The sequence below is a fragment of the Peromyscus californicus genome, unplaced genomic scaffold (genome assembly GCF_007827085.1).
Source record: "Peromyscus californicus insignis strain IS unplaced genomic scaffold, ASM782708v3 Scaffold_1__1_contigs__length_55948999, whole genome shotgun sequence".
In the NCBI taxonomy this organism is placed as follows: Eukaryota; Metazoa; Chordata; class Mammalia; order Rodentia; family Cricetidae; genus Peromyscus; species Peromyscus californicus.
This window is the reverse complement of record NW_026294492.1, coordinates 34,640,571-34,658,206: the sequence shown is the minus strand read 5'-3', so window position 1 is coordinate 34,658,206 and position 17,636 is coordinate 34,640,571. Positions and strand designations below refer to the sequence as shown.

The 17,636-nt window shown below is 40.7% G+C and overlaps 1 protein-coding gene across 1 annotated transcript in view; it reads left to right on the top strand.

Annotated features, from left to right (window-relative positions):
• Nucleotides 1–17,636, top strand: part of Lrpprc (leucine rich pentatricopeptide repeat containing) — an 88,713-nt gene that overhangs the window by 13,540 nt on the left and 57,537 nt on the right. Inside the window, exons 4-14 of the mRNA XM_052746451.1 lie at nt 3,802–3,923; nt 4,022–4,080; nt 5,259–5,345; nt 5,877–6,003; nt 6,253–6,397; nt 6,865–7,010; nt 7,228–7,333; nt 7,414–7,521; nt 10,296–10,414; nt 13,303–13,396; nt 16,844–16,910. Of these exons, the coding sequence (XP_052602411.1) occupies nt 3,802–3,923; nt 4,022–4,080; nt 5,259–5,345; nt 5,877–6,003; nt 6,253–6,397; nt 6,865–7,010; nt 7,228–7,333; nt 7,414–7,521; nt 10,296–10,414; nt 13,303–13,396; nt 16,844–16,910 (1,180 nt within the window). The remainder of the gene's footprint in view (nt 1–3,801; nt 3,924–4,021; nt 4,081–5,258; nt 5,346–5,876; nt 6,004–6,252; nt 6,398–6,864; nt 7,011–7,227; nt 7,334–7,413; nt 7,522–10,295; nt 10,415–13,302; nt 13,397–16,843; nt 16,911–17,636) is intronic.

Here is a 17,636-nt window from a genome sequence, read left to right as displayed (position 1 = left end):
TCAATTATAACTCAACCTACAGTATTATAGTCTTGTTAGAATTTAGGTACAGATGTACTCACACATACAAGGGTACTCTACTGTATCTTATAATAGCAGGGACTGGACTCAATCCTAGTGCCTTTCACTGGGGATCAGGTCAATAAATTATGGCGATTCTATGGTAGAGTATCATGAATCTTCACATATTGGTGAAATAGACATAAAAATTAAGATGTTGAACAGTTATCCACAGTATACCGTCATCCATAAGCAGTGAGTTTTCCTATGTACGTGTATCCACTATATTGAAATATTTCTGGTCTGGAAGGATGATAAACACTGATAGAATTTTCACTCATACATTTGTTGTTGTTGATATTGTTAAGACAAGGTTCTACCATGTTGCCCTGGCTAGTGTGGAATTTGCTCACAGAGAATGCCTCCCTAGTGTTGGGACTAAAGGTGTGGGCCACCATGCTTGGCTAAGTGCCTTTTTTTAATACTTCAAAAATTTGAACCAGCTGGGGCATGGTGGTACATGTCCTTAATCCCAGCGCTCAGGAGACAGAGGCGGGCAGCATTCTATAAGTTTGAGACCAGTCCGGTCTACAGAGTGAGACTCTGTCTAAAAGAAAAAAAAAATTGCCGGGCGGTGGTGGCGCACGCCTTTAATCCCAGCACTCGGGAGGCAGAGCCAGGCGGATCTCTGTGAGTTCGAGGCCAGCCTGGGCTACCAAGTGAGTTCCAGGAGAGGCGCAAAGCTACACAGAGAAACCCTGTCTCGAAAAAAAAAAAAAAAAAAAAAAAAAAAAAAAAAAAAAAAAAAAAAAAAAAAAAAATTAAAATTAAAAAATATCTAAAATTAAATTTTTTTTTTTCGAGACAGGGTTTCTCTGTGTAGCTTTGCGCCTTTCCTGGAACTCACTTTGTAGACCAGGCTGGCCTCGAACTCACAGAGATCCACCTGCCTCTGCCTCCCGAGTGCTGGGATTAAAGGCGTGTGCCACCACCGCCCGGCTTAAAATTTTTGAATGTTAAAAATAAATAATTTTAAAGACCATTTGATAATTGATATTCATTCCTGATTTTTAAAGTCCTTGAATAGTAGAAGGAAGTTTCTTCATCTTGTTAATGGTGCTCATACGTACATGCTTTTAGGACTGGCCATGCCTTTAATCACAGCACTGGAGAGGCAGAGGCGGGTCCAAACAAACAACAAACAAAAGAAGGAGAACAGGGAGAGAGGGTAATTTCTAGGGCTAGCATGGGCAAAGGTCCCGTTTTCCAACACAGAACGGAATTCTGTGTGAGCTGTATAATTAAAAAACTTGCTAAAATGAGAGAAGTATTTGCAGAAAGGACTGTAATCTGAAATAGAAAACAGTCTCATCCCAGGGGAATGAAAATATAGTATATTGCTCTTGGTTGGCATTTTCTCAAAGGCTTTCCTTGCCAGGGCAGTCTTTTTGAGAATGGACTCTGTTCCACTTTATTACAGTAACACTTGAGACACTTATTGAGTGAATGGTTCCACGAGCCTGGTAGACTGCCAGTGTGACTCTTGTTTACAGATTTTTGCTTCATTAAATAGGAAACATAGCACAGTTCAGAAGTCAAATGACTCAATCCGGTTTGTAGTGACCCATTTCTATTCTATGAGGGTAGACAGTCAAATCTAAGTTTAACATAAAATTTTAAGGAAAGAACATTTTGAAAAACGATGTAATACCTGGCGGTGTTACACATGAATGTACAGGTGCACGGGCACATTTGTATGCATATATATAGAGATCAAAGGGCACCATAGAGTCTTTCTCAAGTACCATCCACTTTTTCTTTTCTTAAGACAGGATCTGTCACTGTGATCTGACTCACTAATTGTGTTTGGCTGCCTGGCCAGCAAGCCCAGGATTTGCCTGTTCGTGCCCCTCAAAGAGTAGGATGACAGTTATACCACCTTGCCTGGTGTATTAGTTAATGTTCCTTTTGTTATGATAAAATGCCTTGACAAAAGCAACTTTATTTGATTTATTTTGGCTCACAGTTTCAGAGTAAAGTCCATCATTTCTGTGTAGTTAAGACAGCAGGATGCAGAGAGAGCTGGTCACATTGTTTCCACAATCAGCCTGTTGTACTTCTGTCTTTATACAGCCCAGTTCCCAGCCTAGGGAATGGTGCCACCTGCAGTGGGTGGATCTTCTACCACAGTTAATCCAGTTAAAGTAATTCCCTCACAGGTATGCCCAGAGATTTGTCCCCAGGTGAAGGTCTTTCCACCTCAGTTAACCTAATCAAAGGAATCTCTCACAGATGTCCAGAAGCTTGTCTCCCAGTGAGTGGAGGACTTATCAAGTTGACTATTGAGATTGACCATCATACTTGGCCTTTTCCAGGGGTGCTGGAGATCAAACCCAGGTCTTGTTTGTGTAGCAAAAATTTGACTGAGTGAACTCTTTTCCACCTCTTAAGTTGATTGATTTTTTTTTTTTTTTTTTTTTTTGGTTTTTCGAGACAGGGTTTCTCTGTGTAGCTTTGCGCCTTTCCTGGATCTCGCACCGTAGACCAGGCTGGCCTCGAACTCACAGAGATCCGCCTGCCTCTGCCTCCCGAGTGCTGGGATTAAAGGCTTGCGCCACCACCGCCCAGCGATTTTTTTTTTTTTTTTTTTTTTTTTTTTTTAATAAGTGTTGCTGCTTCTAAAAAATAGAGTTGAAGACATTCTGTGGTAACCTTGTTACATAGTCATGTTACAGGTGTGACTGACAGTTCCCGGGGAGGCCCTATTTCAAATGTTACAATACTGAAGAGTCTAGACCCCTTTAGTGGTGATGCCTCTAATCCCAGCATTTGGACAACATGGCAGAAGGATCATCACAGGGTTGTGCTTGCCTTGATCTAGATAGCAGATCCTAGAACGATCAGAGGATATGAGCAAGACCCAAAACAACAGAAAAAGAGATTAGTTCATGCTACTGAAATTGAAATCTCTTGTCATTTATGTGACTTTAGAGAGTTGGAAGGAAAAATCTTCCTTGTCTGTAAAGTGGGAAAAATAAAAGTATTTGCCTGAAATCTGTGAAGAATAATAACCAAGCATTTATATGTGGACCCCTTAGCATAGCTCCTGAAAATTAGTATTTTATATGTATGTAAAGATGAAAACAAGGAAGAATTTATTTAATACAACTGCTTAGAATCTTATAAACTGATTCCAGATAATGACCACTACTGTGCAGCATACAATTAATTGACTAAGGATAAAAGATTTAATGGAAATTAAGTGCAACATGTTACTCATTCAAGTGTACTCAATCTGCGACCTGAAGGTCACATGCACCAAGGCTAGCTTTGAGTGCAGCCGAAGGCATTTGGAGGTGAGAGAATCCTACTGTGCTGCCAACAATAATGTCATTTGTGGGTAGAGTCCTAACAGATGTGACCTTAGGTAGTATCCATAGGAAGAAGACAAGGACATTAGAATATGGGTAAATAATGCTAGCAGACTGGAAATGGTGTTCAGACTAAAGGAGGAACAGGTCCTTCAGGCAGAGGCTTTGGGTGACCTGGTAAAGATTAAGAAAAATTGCCAACAGTCCTACTTTACAAAGGACTTGTAGTCACGGTTCATCTGCAGTATGGTAAGGACTGCTTCATAAGGAATGCCTCTGTCACCTTTAAATACAGAGGTATTGTCGCATGTTCTCACAGGAAGACAATACTGTTTCATAAGTGAGCAGCCATTAATATCTGCAGTTTGGTTGTACTAAGGATGTGATGGTAAATGCTTTTCTAAACATCTGATTTCAATTTCGTTTCTAGGTACCGTGTATGATGTCAGTCATTACAATGCGTTACTGAAAGTGTATCTTCAAAATGAACATAAATTCTCGCCTACTGATTTCCTGGCAAAGATGGAGGGGGCAAACGTCCAACCAAATCGGGTAGGTAGCGGCTGTGTGGGTCTGAGCACCACACCCACCTCTGCTGTTTCCCGAAAGGGTTGCTGTCCGCAATGTTAAGCTGCCCGTTTCGTTGGCAGGTGACGTACCAGAGGTTGATTGCTGCCTACTGTGATGCTGGAGATATTGAAGGTGCCAGGTATGTATTTCTTACAAATGTGGTTTGTTTGTAGTTTTCCTTTCTTTTTATTTATTTTGTGTTTCTGTGTATATGTGTGTGGGCATGAGTTTGGGAATCAAGAGGACAACTTGCAGGAGTTGGCTCTGTCTGTCATGGATTCTGGGGTTCAGTTCTAGGGGTTAAAGTCCAGTTGTTAGGCTTGGCCATAAGCTCCTTTACCCGACAAACTATCTCATCATCATCAAGTGTAGGTTTATACAAATAGATTTGCAAATTGTATAATCCTAAAATGTATCTACTTTTTTGAAAATTTATCCTTTATAAAGGGAATTATTTTAGAAGTGTTTTGATATAGTAAATTTAGAATATGATTTAAAAAAATTAGCCGGGTGGTGGTGGCACACACCTGTAATCCCAGCACTCGGGAGGCAGAGGCAGGTGGATCTCTGTGAGTTCGAGGCCAGCCTGGTCTACAGAGCTAGTCCAGGACAGGCTCCAAAGCTACAGAGAAACCCTGTCTCGAAAAACAAAAAAAAAAAAAACCAAAAAAAAAAAAACCAAAAAAATTGTTGTATGAAAGGGAAAGAAATAAAAGTTGCTTTCTTAATTAGAACTGAAGTATAGATTGTTTCGATGCAAAGCTGTATTTACTTTTTAAAAACAAAAACTATTTTCTAAGGGAGCTTTCCTTAGCTATTTAAACTGCTCATTTGTAAAAGTAGAAATATTTTCTTTGCCCACTGATTCAGGTAAAATTCAACTGCAATGTTTCTCTGCTTATAAAAATATTATCGCCATTTTAGCCTAGGAAATAAGGAGTAGGTTGAACTATCCAATCCATTTTTAACTCAATGTATTGATTTTTTTTTCCCTCCCAAATGAGTCCTCATTTCCTCCTGCCCTCATGCTGGGATTCAACCTAGGGCCTCCCACACAGGTTAGACAAGTCCTGTACCACTGAGCCACAGTCCTGCCTTTCCTCGTAGTTCTACCAAGGGAATTCAAAACTGTTGACACCTCAAGGAATACAATTCCATGAGAAGGGGACTATTTTTCCCTGTTTTTTGTTTTGTTTTGTTTTGTTTTGTTTTGTTTTAAAACAAGGACATATTATGCTAAACAAAAAGAACTTAGGGCCCAGTTCATAGATGCATTAGCAAGTGTCACTGATAAATGTCACTTCTCTTTTGTTGCAGCAAGATTCTTGGATTTATGAAAACAAAGGATCTTCCAGTCACAGAGGCAGTGTTCAGTGCTCTTGTTACAGGCCATGCAAGAGCTGGGTAATTTTCCACCGGGGCTTTGGTTTGTCAGCAAGGTTTCAGTCCTAGAAAATTACTGTAGAGGACTCACGGGACATAGTTATCTATTCCTCCAAACAATCTGGTGTGAGGTGGAGCACAGTGGAATTTGTTGCACCAAATTTACAGTTACTCAGTGTTAAATTGGGCTTGATTGGAGGTTATTAAATTTTAAAGTTTGCTGATCTAGGAAGTATTTTTATTTTTCACAAGTGAGTAATCTACTCTGTTGTTCTTAGGTAAACCTGTGTCCTTGCACACCTAGTGTAAGAATGTGCCTTTCTTAATTTTTATGCAGTTATTACATATGGGGGTGAAGTTATCTGTAAACGTTTCAGATGCTTATGGTTTCTGTTATTTCAGAAATATATAATCAATTTAATGAGTAGTTGTCCTTTTTGGGTATAATTCCCAGTAGTGTTTAAAATTAATGATTTTAATAAGCTTATGCAATACGTTTAGACTGAGTAATTATATTCAGCAATCTTAGGTTTTCTTTGAAATAATTTATAGAGATATGGAGAACGCAGAAAATATTCTCACAGTGATGAAAGAGGCTGGCATTGAACCTGGGCCAGACACGTATGTGGCCTTGTTGAACGCATATGCTGAGAAGGGTGACATTGACCATGTTAAGCAGGTATGGTTCATGCTGTGTAAGTCAATATTGAAGACATAGTGTGAACTTGTGCTACATTTTATGTGAAGCAAAAAAACATAGCTGTGTCTGTTTTAAAGATGTCTTCTTGTAAAGAGTAATACTTAAAGAAAATTATTAGCTGGGTACTTTGATGTTGGTATGTGACAGTTACTGTTGGATTAGGGTATTGAGTGTTGTTATTTCACTTAGCTTTAATACTTTTCATTTCCATTACTACACCATCTTTAGATTCTGGAGAAAGTGGAGAAGTCAGATCATTATCTTATGGACCGTGATTTATTGCAAATTATTGCTACCTTTAGTAAGGCTGGATATCCTCAGTACGTCTCAGAAATTCTGGAAAAGATTTCCTATGAAAGAAGATATATTCCAGGTACTTAAAACTTTTTATCTACATGACTTCTGTGACTACCTGGATTACTATTTCCTGGTACAAAGATACTTCTGGTACAAAGGGTACTTCTTAACAGTAGTGGATTTTGGTAAATAAACATAGGACTCGTGGTCAGTTCAGGAAGCTAAATATATGTTAGTTAATTGGGTGCTCCGGGATATGGAATTAGGAAGTCTTTTACTCTTAGATATGTAGATACATCCTTTTGGCATTTGCAGTTCTAAGTGTTTGGTTGTGCATATACCACAGGGTGTGTGTGGAGGTCAAAGAGGGCAACTTGCAGGAGTCAGATCTTTCCTAGGGGTGGAACTCAAATCATACAGCTTGACAGCAGGTGCCTTCATCTGCTGCACCATGTTGCTGGCCCTGTTTTTTCATTAGTATTGATTATAGTTTAAACAGATCGCTCTGTTTAGTAACAACAGATGTCTTTATTTTCTTCCCAGATGCAATGAACCTCATTTTGCTTTTAGTCACTGAGAAGTTGGAAGATACTGCATTTCAGATTTTATTGGCATTACCCATGTCAAAGGAAGATAGCGGAAATGTATTTGGCAGTTTCTTTTTGCGGCACTGCGTGACTATGAATACGGTATTCTGCCCGTTTTCACTTTGTAGATTGTGTAGTCGGTAGTGAAATGAGATGCTTTAAAATGGCAACACTCGTGAGATGAGACAGGTTGTGAGCAACCGGAAACTTTTCCTGTTGAAGATATCTGGATAGAAAGGGAGAAATTGAGACTTTCATTGCCAAAGAGATAAGACTGTATTTGCAGGCTGTCCGGCTGACTGGCTGTCTTTCCCCTCAGCCTGTGGAGAAGCTCATCGACTACTGTAAGAAGCTGAAGGAGGCCAAGCTGCACGGTTCTTCTTTGCAGTTCACTCTCCACTGTGCTCTCCTGGCCAACAACACCGGTACTGTATCCTTGCAGTTCAGACCAGCATCGCACAGTTTCTCTGCCCTAGCGCGCTGACTATTATGGATTGTTTTTCAGCTTTGGCAAAAGCAGTGATGCAGGCTTTGATGGAAGAAGGGTTTCCTATCCGAACTCACTATTTCTGGCCATTGCTAGCTGGACAGCAGAAAACAAAAAATGTTCAAGGTGAGGTTTGCCTTTTATGGACTCATAATTGGTCAGAGTGATTGCAAGTAAACACACATCTGTTTGAATTCGTTAAAAGCACACTTACTTCTGAGAATTAGATCTCATGAGAAACTAGAATTGTGCTAAGCATACTAAAGTAGATACTTTTCACCGTAATTTCATTTCTTAGTTCTCCTCTTAAACAAATATTTAAACTTGCGAGTGTAGTGCAGACAGTTTGTCTAGCCATAGTGAAGTTAAGTATAATGGAGTTCATAGAACAGAGAGTGTGGCCGTTTCCTCTGGGGCCAGCCTGTTCTTCCCCGAGCTCAGCTCCAGGAGTTGATGGGGAAGTAGTGCTTGTGACCTGACAGCCCTGCTGATTGAAGACAGAAGTACTCAGTCTTTCAGCTTCTTAAGTACATTGAAGCATTTAGCATACTTTTCCCTGTACACATGGGATGTCTATAGGATATGAATAAAATGGAACAAATATTAAATTTTAGAGCACAGTATCTAATTCTGTGGTTTGCATTACTGGTAATCAGAAAGAGTAGTCTCGTAAAAAGATGCTTTTAACAGAAGTACCTCCCCCTTGGGGAAACAAAAATGGTCTTTTTTTCATTTTATCTCACAGTATAATGTGCTTCGGAATGAGATGCAGGGTTGTTAGTGTGACATTGGGTGACAAACAGAATGCACAAACAACAAAAAGTGCTTTTAGCAGACTTTCCCATTGCAATTTTATTTTAAATATACAGTTGTCTTCTGCCTTAAAGGAAATAGGGAAACAAGTATTCCCTAATTGTTTCTGGTTATAAAAGTCTCTAAATCCTTTTTAGAAAAGTCTTTGTGAAAACAATATGAGTTGATTAACTCTTTGTGTATCCTCCAGTTCTGAAAGCATGAAGTCCCCTTTAGCCTAGTATTTCTGCAGTACAGAACATCCACAGCATCCCATCAAACTCTTGGGCATGTTTATCTTGACCCTGGTAGGAAAATACTTTTGGTGCCTTTTGAAATGTCCATGTATCAGGTAAGTTTCCTGGTTGCACCATTTTGTAATGTCTACCCTTTGAAGTGGCTGCTACATTAATAGTTAGTGAACCTGGAAGTAATATTCTTACTTGTCCTTTGTGGTGGTATATTGTGTACCCCTGTAAATTTTGCCTGAAGATCAGAGGACAGAACAAGCCACTAGATTAAACATAGATGCCAGGCAGTGGTGGCACACACTTTTAACCCTAGCACTTGGAAGGCAGGATCTGTCTGGATCTCTGTGAGTTCAAAGCCACCCTGTACTACATGAGATTGACTCAGTGTAGGAGAGAAACAGAGCCAGGCAGTGGTGGCACACACTTTTAATCCCAGCACTTGAGATCTCATGCCTTTGCTTGGGAAGCACACACGCCTTTAACCCCAGGAAGCGATGGCTGGGTGGAGAAAGGTGTATATGGCGTTGAGGAGACAGGAACTAGAGGCTTTTCAGCAGAAGCGTCACTTTCAGCCAGAGGCTTTTTTGGCTGAGGAAGCTGATTTGGTTAGAGACCTATTGGCTGAAGCTTTTTCAGGCTGAGGAGTTGGTGAGGTAAGAGCTGGTAGCCGTGGTTTGTTCCTTTGTCTCTCTGATCTTTCAGCATTTACCCCAATATCTGACTCAGAGTTTTTTATTGAAAGACCTTTTAGAATTCGAGCTATAGTCCTTTGGAAATTAGACACTAGGTTTTACATTAAGGACATCATAAAAATCAGGAACAAGATTTTTAAACCAGTCCACGTTTTACTTGGAAGAATACAGAAGCAGCCTGTGCTTTCTTGGAGGAACTGACTTGATAGTACAGGAGAGTGTCAGTTGTCCTTCAGTTTTTAAAAACCATCTGTGCTCTGTAGACCTCTTCTGGAGGTCCTGAAGATAGGAACGTGTTCTGTGTAGTCTTGCATGTAAGTGTCAAGGGGCTGTCTGCTTCTGTGTAGTTTCTCTCCTGCAGCAAGGCTAGAAAGCCCCATTCTCACTCATGAGATGCACCTGCTCTTGGTCCAGTCTGTGCAGTATGAAGTGATGGGAAGATGATGACTCCTGGGGCTGCAGCTGCTCAGGAGTGCTTAGTAAGGGATGAGCGGAGCCTCGGAACCAGAGATCACATGAAATCGAACCGAGTTTTCAATAACAGGACGATAGCGTTTCTGTTGAACACCAACAAGACTCTTGAGTCCTCTTACTACCGTCCTTCTCTGGCATGAAGAGAAAAGGCACCATTTAGACCGTCCTCAGCAAGCAGCTTGAGTGAGAGGTGGAGCCTGGGATTGGGACCACACTCTCTCTGACATAGTTAGGAGGCATCAAAAATAACATGGAGGGTTGAGCTGAGCGTGCCTCTAATCCCGGCAGAGGCAGAGGCAGAGGCAGAGGCAGCTGGGTCTCCGAGTCTGAGGGCTACATAGTGAGACCCTGTCTCAACAACAGAGAAAAGACCATGAAGGGGGTTGTTTGTAAGGAGACTGGCCTGAAAGTAAAAGCGCTAGGTGAGCCAAGGGGTAGAATAGAGGGCCTCCAAATAAAGTGAATATTTGGTTGATTGTAGCAGTTATGTGACAGACAGTCTTAGCAGGTGACAGTGGCCCAGGTAAATCCTGTCTCTTTCCCTAGATTTGGATGGTTTTAATTGCTACAGTGTTTTGTTCTTTAGACAAAGTGCTGAGGATTTCAGTTCCTCACAGATTCAGTGAATAACCAGGCTAACCCTTATGACTTCCGTTTATTTATCTCTGCCCTGCTGTGTTTTCTCTCATAGGAATAATGGATATCCTCAAAATAATGAGTGAGTTGGGTGTAAGTCCTGATCAGGACACATATATGCAGTATGTGTTTCCATGCTTTGATAATGTAGAGTCAGTTCGAACTGCTTTGCAGGTGGGTACAAGTGTGCTTTTAATGGCATAATTGAAGAAAATACTTTCTCCCTAACGTTTCATTATCATAAAAAAAAAATAACCCATTGAGCGCAGACTAAAAATGGTCTTGTATATATAGTTTTTAAGGTGTTATAAATACACTGGTTAGTATATGTAATAGGTTTAACTAAGCATAAAAAGACTAAACAGCATCTTTCTTATGTGTTGATAAGACTGTCTTGATAGCTGAAGCATTAAAAAGATTGACTCCAGGGGCTGGAGAGATGGCTCAGTGGTTAAGAGCACTGGCAGCTCTTCCAGAGGACTCAGGTTCAGTTCCACACGGCAGCCCACAACTGTCTGTAACTCCAGTTCCAGGGGATCTGACACCCTCACACCAATGCACATAAAATAAAATTAAATAAATTATTTTTTTAAAAAAGATTCACTCCTTGGTCTCATTGTAGAAACTGCAATTTTCATTTTTTTAAAAGAAATTTTTTCTTACAAATTTTCCTAAATACATTATTACTAATATATTTATTAACCTGTATTTGAAAAAATAATCTTTGTTGGGCTTTGAAACATTACTTTCCTGTCATGCTTTTGAGCCTACCGGAAGCGGCAAGGTGTTGTGAGTGACATTTGAAGAGCTGACTTTGGGGGCTGGAGAGATGGCTAAGCTGTTAAGAGCACTGACCATTCTTACAGAGGATACAGATTTGATTCCCAGCATCTGAGTGGTAGCTCATCTGTCTGTAACTCTAGTTCCAGGAGCTCTGTTCTGGCTTTGTTCTGGCCTTTGTGGGCACTAGGCACACGAGGTACATAGACATGAATGCTGGAAAACAGTCATACACATAAAATAGTGAAATCAAAAATCAAAAAGAAAGTTGACTTGAACCATGCAAGAATTGCATTTTTTAAGCCAGGCAGTGGTGGCACACACTTTTAATCCCAGCATTTGGGAGGCAGAGGCAGGCGGATTTCTGTGAGTTTGAGGCCAGCCTAGTCTACAGAGCAAGTTCCAAGACAACCAGGGCTACACACACAGAGACACCCTGTCTCAAAAAAACAAAACAAAACAAATTTTCATTTTCTAATTTCAAAGCAAAATACGTGTTTTGCCAGGAAGAGCTATAGAGCAGAAGGTACTTGCATGCTGTCCAGATTTTTGTAAGAATGTTCCCTTCTTTGAAATATATATCTTCATAATTATAATCATCTTAACGTTGGGAGTAATATCTTGAGTGTCTTTTACTTACCTTCCTTACTTCCTACTACAGTAGAAGATGGGGCTTGGGGACACGTCCGACCTTTTGTCCCAGCTCCCAAGTGCTGGGACAGTAGGCATATGTTAGCGTGTTGGGTGTTTTATGCTGTGCTAGGGTCCGAGTCCAGGACTGGTGTCTGTCAGGAGATAACTGCCAAATGAGTTCCGTTCCCCAGCTCTCTGCTCTAGTTCCCAAAAGAAGCTATTGACCTCATGCTGTATGTGCTTACATTAGAAATGACTGGTAAACAGTGACTTTCTGCACACTTCATTCTTTGTAGAAATACAGCCCCAGGTTCCACTGCTGTCTTGTGACTTGTTTTTTCAGAACTGTTGAACTCTTAGGAGAAAATTAGACCTAAATTGTGAACTTGCGTGAATTTTGATTACACTCATGCTTATTTCCATTAATTAAGCATTATTGGCTCAGAATCAACCATACTATTAAATGCTTAATAAACCTTATGGTATTACTGTGGTTGTTAATATTTAACTACACACTAAAAATCATTTTTATCAGTCTAAGATTATGACAATATTATATTTTATTCATTAATACATGGAGACTACTAGTCAGTTGGTAAGTCTATATAACTCATTCATAGGTATTTCCTTGAGATAGTCTTGTATTTTAGATGATTATTTTTTCTTAACATTTTCCTTTCATATGTGAGTATGCTTAAGAAATCTCTTTGAAGCCGGGCGGTGGTGGCACACGCCTTTAATCCCAGCACTCGGGAGGCAGAGCCAGGCGGATCTCTGTGAGTTCGAGGCCAGCCTGGGCTACCAAGTGAGTTCCAGGAAAGGCGCAAAGCTACACAGAGAAACCCTGTCTCGAAAAACCAAAAAAAAAAAAAAAAAAAAATCTCTTTGAAAAAGTGGGTATCCTATAGCAATATGTAATTCTACAAATCATTTTAATGCTTGTGTGATATTTTATTTTATAGATGTCATTTACTTTTATTCTTGGCCTTTTATTGTCTGGGTGGTTGTAATATTGTACTATATAAAAACATTTGAGCTAAATTTTGATTCATATACATTATTTAATGTTGAGATGTGATAAACCATTTAGAGTTAAATAAATTTGATTTTTACCTTATCTGTCAAAATACCATTTTAGTGGGACTGGAGAGATGGCTCGGGGTTAAGGGAGTTAAGGAGCCAGTTTGAATCTCAGTACCCGCAATCATTTGTAACTCCAGTTCCAGCAGATCTGACACCCTCTTCTGGGCCTCCACACACAGCAGGCATGCCTCTTAGACACAGACATTCATGCAAGCAAAAAAATCCATAAACATAAAGTGAAAATATGTATTTCTTTTAAACTACCATTTTAGTTTTGTCTTGAAGCTTTGTTAATGAGAGGATTGTCATGTCCTGAGTAGTACACATGAGAACAGATCATCTGTCTTGATAGTACTTACTGTGGTGTTGGCCCTCTAGCATCAAGTTTCTTTTGGCCAAGACTTGGTTACTCAGCTATATATAGTTTTAGGAGATTATCTTTGAAAAAGATAATAGATTGTCTTGGTACATGGTGATAAACATATTTGAAAGGTAGGAAACTAGAATGGCATATCAAAATATTGTTAGCTGAAGGACATTGCCATTGATGTATGCTTTGTCCCCAGGAAAATGAATGTCTCCTTACAAGTAATAAATTTGCTCAAGCTGAAGTGAGAAATGAAGCAATAAATGGGAACCTACGGAACATTTTGTCCTTTTGTAAGTATTCCACCTAAGTCGACGGAGTGCTGATTGATTTCAGTTGCTGTTGAGAACATGTACAGGATACTTCGGACAGTGCGAGCAAGAATGGTTCCAACTTGTGTCACGGTCCTACTGAGAACCCAGTGTGTGGCTTGAACTTGTGGCTACTTTGGAAGTCATTTTAAAGTTGGAAGGAGCTTGAAGATGCCATGGTGTTAGAGTGGTCGTTGAGCATGTGCTAGCCCGAAGACTGGGTCCTGTTTGTCATTTATGAGCTTGTAGGTGACATGGTAGAAATCTATTAGGATCTATTCATTTCAGTTTTCTGAAATTGAGGTGGCACAGCCTGTTGTGTGGAGATTATGGAAATCTAGTGAGGCATCTGGTACGCTGTTCCCGGATTTGGCTAACAAAAAGCACAGCTAATGCTTGCTGAGCGTTTAAAAGTGACAGTTGCTTGTAGTGCACCTCACACCAAGTCAGATCCACTGACAGAAAGGCACAGTGAGGGAGCATGATTGGATCAAGGTGTTCTTTGAGCTGGAAGCAAAATCTGCTTTTAACTTGGTCATTTTCAACATATTTTAATTGGATTTATTTTTATTTTATGTGAATTGGTGCTTTGCCTGCATATGTGTCTGTATGAGGCGTCAGATCCTTTGGAACTGAAGTTACAGTTGTGAGCTTCCATGTGGTTGCTGGGAATTGAATCCAGGTCCTCTGGAAGGGCAGCCAGTGCTCCTAACTGCTGAGCCATCTCTCTCTCTTTCTCTCTCTCTCTCTCACTCTCTCACTCACTCACTCTCTCAAAGACAGGGTTTCTCTCTGTAGCCCTGGCTACCCTGGAACTCTCTGTAGACCAGGATGGCTCGAACCCAGAGATCCACCTGCCTCTGGCTCCCAAATGCTGTATTAAAATCGAGCTTTTTTTTTTTTTTGGTTTTTCGAGACAGGGTTTCTCTGTGTAGCTTTGCGCCTGTCCTGGAACTCACTTGGTAGCCCAGGCTGGCTTCGAACTCACAGAGATCCGCCTGGCTCTGCCTCCCGAGTGCTGGGATTAAAGGCGTGCGCCACCACCGCCCGGCTTGGCTTTTTTTTTTTTAAATGGATAAATGTTTCTTAAAGTTTATGTTTTTTTAACATGTCCATGATATTATTTGTCAGGCATTCAGATTGTGGAAAAACATTTAAAACTAAAATGTAGCAGGCTTTTGTTAGTTTATTTTGGGAGTTTTGTGAGACAGAGTCTCACTGTGTAGCCCTGGCTCACTTAGAACTTGCTGTGTAGACCAGTTGGTCTTGAACTCACAGATTTGCCCCCATCTCTTGCCTCCCAAGTTCTGGGATTAGAGGTGTACCACCATGCCTGGCACACAACAGTTTTGATCTTCTTAAAGTGTTAAAGTTTGATTGATGTACATTTAGATCGTATAGGTCAAAGCTTTGTAAAAGCAGATTATTAGCACATGCTGCCTATTCTGACGTTTATAATAGTCCAAACTAGCTAATGTTGGTAGGGTGAGGCCCAGCACCCAATGTTAAGTGATAGTCAGAGGTTTACCAAAGCTGGCTGCTCCGAGTATACTGAGTGTGCCTTCTACTGTGTACATAACGTGTGGAGGGAGTTTCCATCCTGAGAAGATGAAACGGGAGCATTAGCAGAGGAGTGTGGCTGTGTACACCTGGGAGCTTGTCCCCCACTTTATTGTCAGTCTGCAGATTCTTCAGACTTGCTTGTTGCTAAGGGAACAAGATACTTCTTGTCAGCAGCCATGCAGCTTGCCTGGATGTTTCTGGCCACCTTTTTAAGGAAAAAACTTGACAGTATTCTTTGAAATACTCTTCTAAATACCATCAAATTTTTTTAAAAGATTTGTTTATTTATTTATTTGTTCTGTGTACGTTGGTGTTTTGCCTGCGTGTATGTCTGTGAAGGTGCCAGATCCCCTGGGATTGGAGTTAGAGGCAATTGGGAGCTGCCATGTGGGTGCTGGGAATTGAACCTGGGTCCTCTGAGAGGGCAGCCAGTGCTCTTAACCACTGAGCCATCTCTCCAGTCCCCAGATGTTTTTGTAAGAAGTTGTCTATTGAATTTTGAAAGGAGTTAAAGTTGAGACCAGAGAATCCTTGAGCTTCTCGAGTTGTGGGGAGGAATAGATAGATGTGCTCTCTTGATCGAATTTGTGTAGGACGCAGTCTTATTTGTAGGCATGACAAAACTCAAGGTTGCTTAGAGGCATGTGGTGTGTCCATTTTCAAGTTTCTTGAGTAATTTCATCCAGGTCATATTGTAAATGATTTTTAGATATTTTGAAGAAATATGTAAATGCTGTGAAATTAGTAGAAAAACTTAAGCTCCTTGTCCGAGGGTTTTATAATTGGTTTAAAACAGTTCCTGTGTGGAAGTAAAATTTTTATGTACATTTGAGTGAATTAAAACTCATAACGATTTTCTTTCTATGGCCTTCTATAAATTAAGCCAGGATCCTATTCTTTATAAGCTGTGTCTCTCATTTGGGACTTGCCTCTGTTGTCCTTTCATCCCACTCATTCTGTCGTTCAAAAGCCACTTCACATGGGCTGTAAAGATTCAGTTAACTTGACCATACCGTTATAATAGAGATCCCGAAAGTGCCAACAGCAACTAAGTCATACCTCTATTTTTTAAAAAAAAAACTTTTTGTTTGTTTTTTGAGACAGTTTCTCTGTGTTGCCCTGGCTGTCCTGGAACTCGATCTGTAGACCAGGCTGGCCTTGAACTCATAGAGATCCGCCTGCCTCTGCCTCTTAAGTGCTGGGATTAAAGACGTGTGCCACCACTACCCAGCCAAAAAGTTTTATGGCAAGGTTTACATGAAAAATCAGGCTTAGCGATCAGCATTGAAACATTCCACGTTGTGCACTATTAAATGCCAAGTGTGTAGCAGAGCAAGCAGGTACACGGAGAAGTTAAAGAGCAGTGGGGGCTGGTGACGGAGCAGGAGGAAGGGCTTGCCTGTTTTGTTGTGGTTGGCTGCTGCTCTTGTGTAAATGCAGACACTGGTCACGGTGGGAAAGGACTCGTCCACCAGGACCCGTCACAACTCCTAGAAAATAACGTTCGTTCATCTTCGGTAAGGATAAAAGTCATCTTTCCAATTTCCTTACTGTGCCACAGTGCCCAGTAACATACAGTTTCAGTTATGTAGCAAGGTGATTCAAGTAATTACTGTTTATATTAAGGAATAATTATGAATTCGCTATTTGATGAAAACCAAGCAAAAGGCTTTACAGAGTTTTGTTACAAATACATGTGTTGCCTCATTAAGTAACTTTACATGAGCCATTTTACTTTTTAAGTAATGTTTCCCAGTTGTAAGGGATAAAGTAGGTGAACCAGTCGTCGCCAGATGATGTGTGGCTCGGTGTGGGTCGTTTGGTTTACTTGGCCTGGGATGTTTTGACAGTCGCTTTCTTTTGCAGTGGAATCGAATGCAGTGCCTTTATCGTTTAGTTCTTTGAGACGCAGCCTAATTCTAGGCTTTCGGAGGTAAGATTACCAGCCTAAATGTTCTGTCATTGGACTGATTGCCCTTGTCCTTGTGATCTCTTGATGATGGGAACTCCTTTTCAGACAAGCGCTTACTCTGAGTTAATTAGATTTGGACAGCCTCTCTCTTACCTTTCTGAGAACTACAGCTCTGTTCACAGAAGAACAAGCGATGTGCATGCACATTCAGATGACTGGTTGAGCGTTCAATTGTAATGACTCTATTCCATATGTGCTAGTACTCTCTTACATGTTCAAGGAAACTGAGTGAGTTTTCCTGAGTGTTACCGTTTCCTGTGGCTACACTGAGATACCAACGCAGGCGAACAGAACAGAGAAAGGAGAGTTTTTGTTGGTGTGGACCTGGCGCGGGCTTTCTTGGCTGAAGCACACGATGACATATCACATTGTGTTGAGAACAAGTGAGAGGGAGTGATCATGTCCTACAGCAGAAAGCCACAGAGCAACTGACGGTTGCCCTTACTCACTTTAACAACCTGTTCTGGGAAAAGGCTCTGTTGTTCCAGAACTGCTGTATCCCCTTCCCAGGACAGCTGCAAGGACTGTGAGGTCTCCCCTCAGGCCACAGTGAGAAAGAGCCAAGTGTCCATCATGTGGACCCTTGGGGAAGAAACTTAAACCATACTTTAGTACCATCAAATTTTGTTATTTTTTAGATAGTCACATACACACCTCAAAAAAAAAAAAATCCAAAGAATAGTGGTT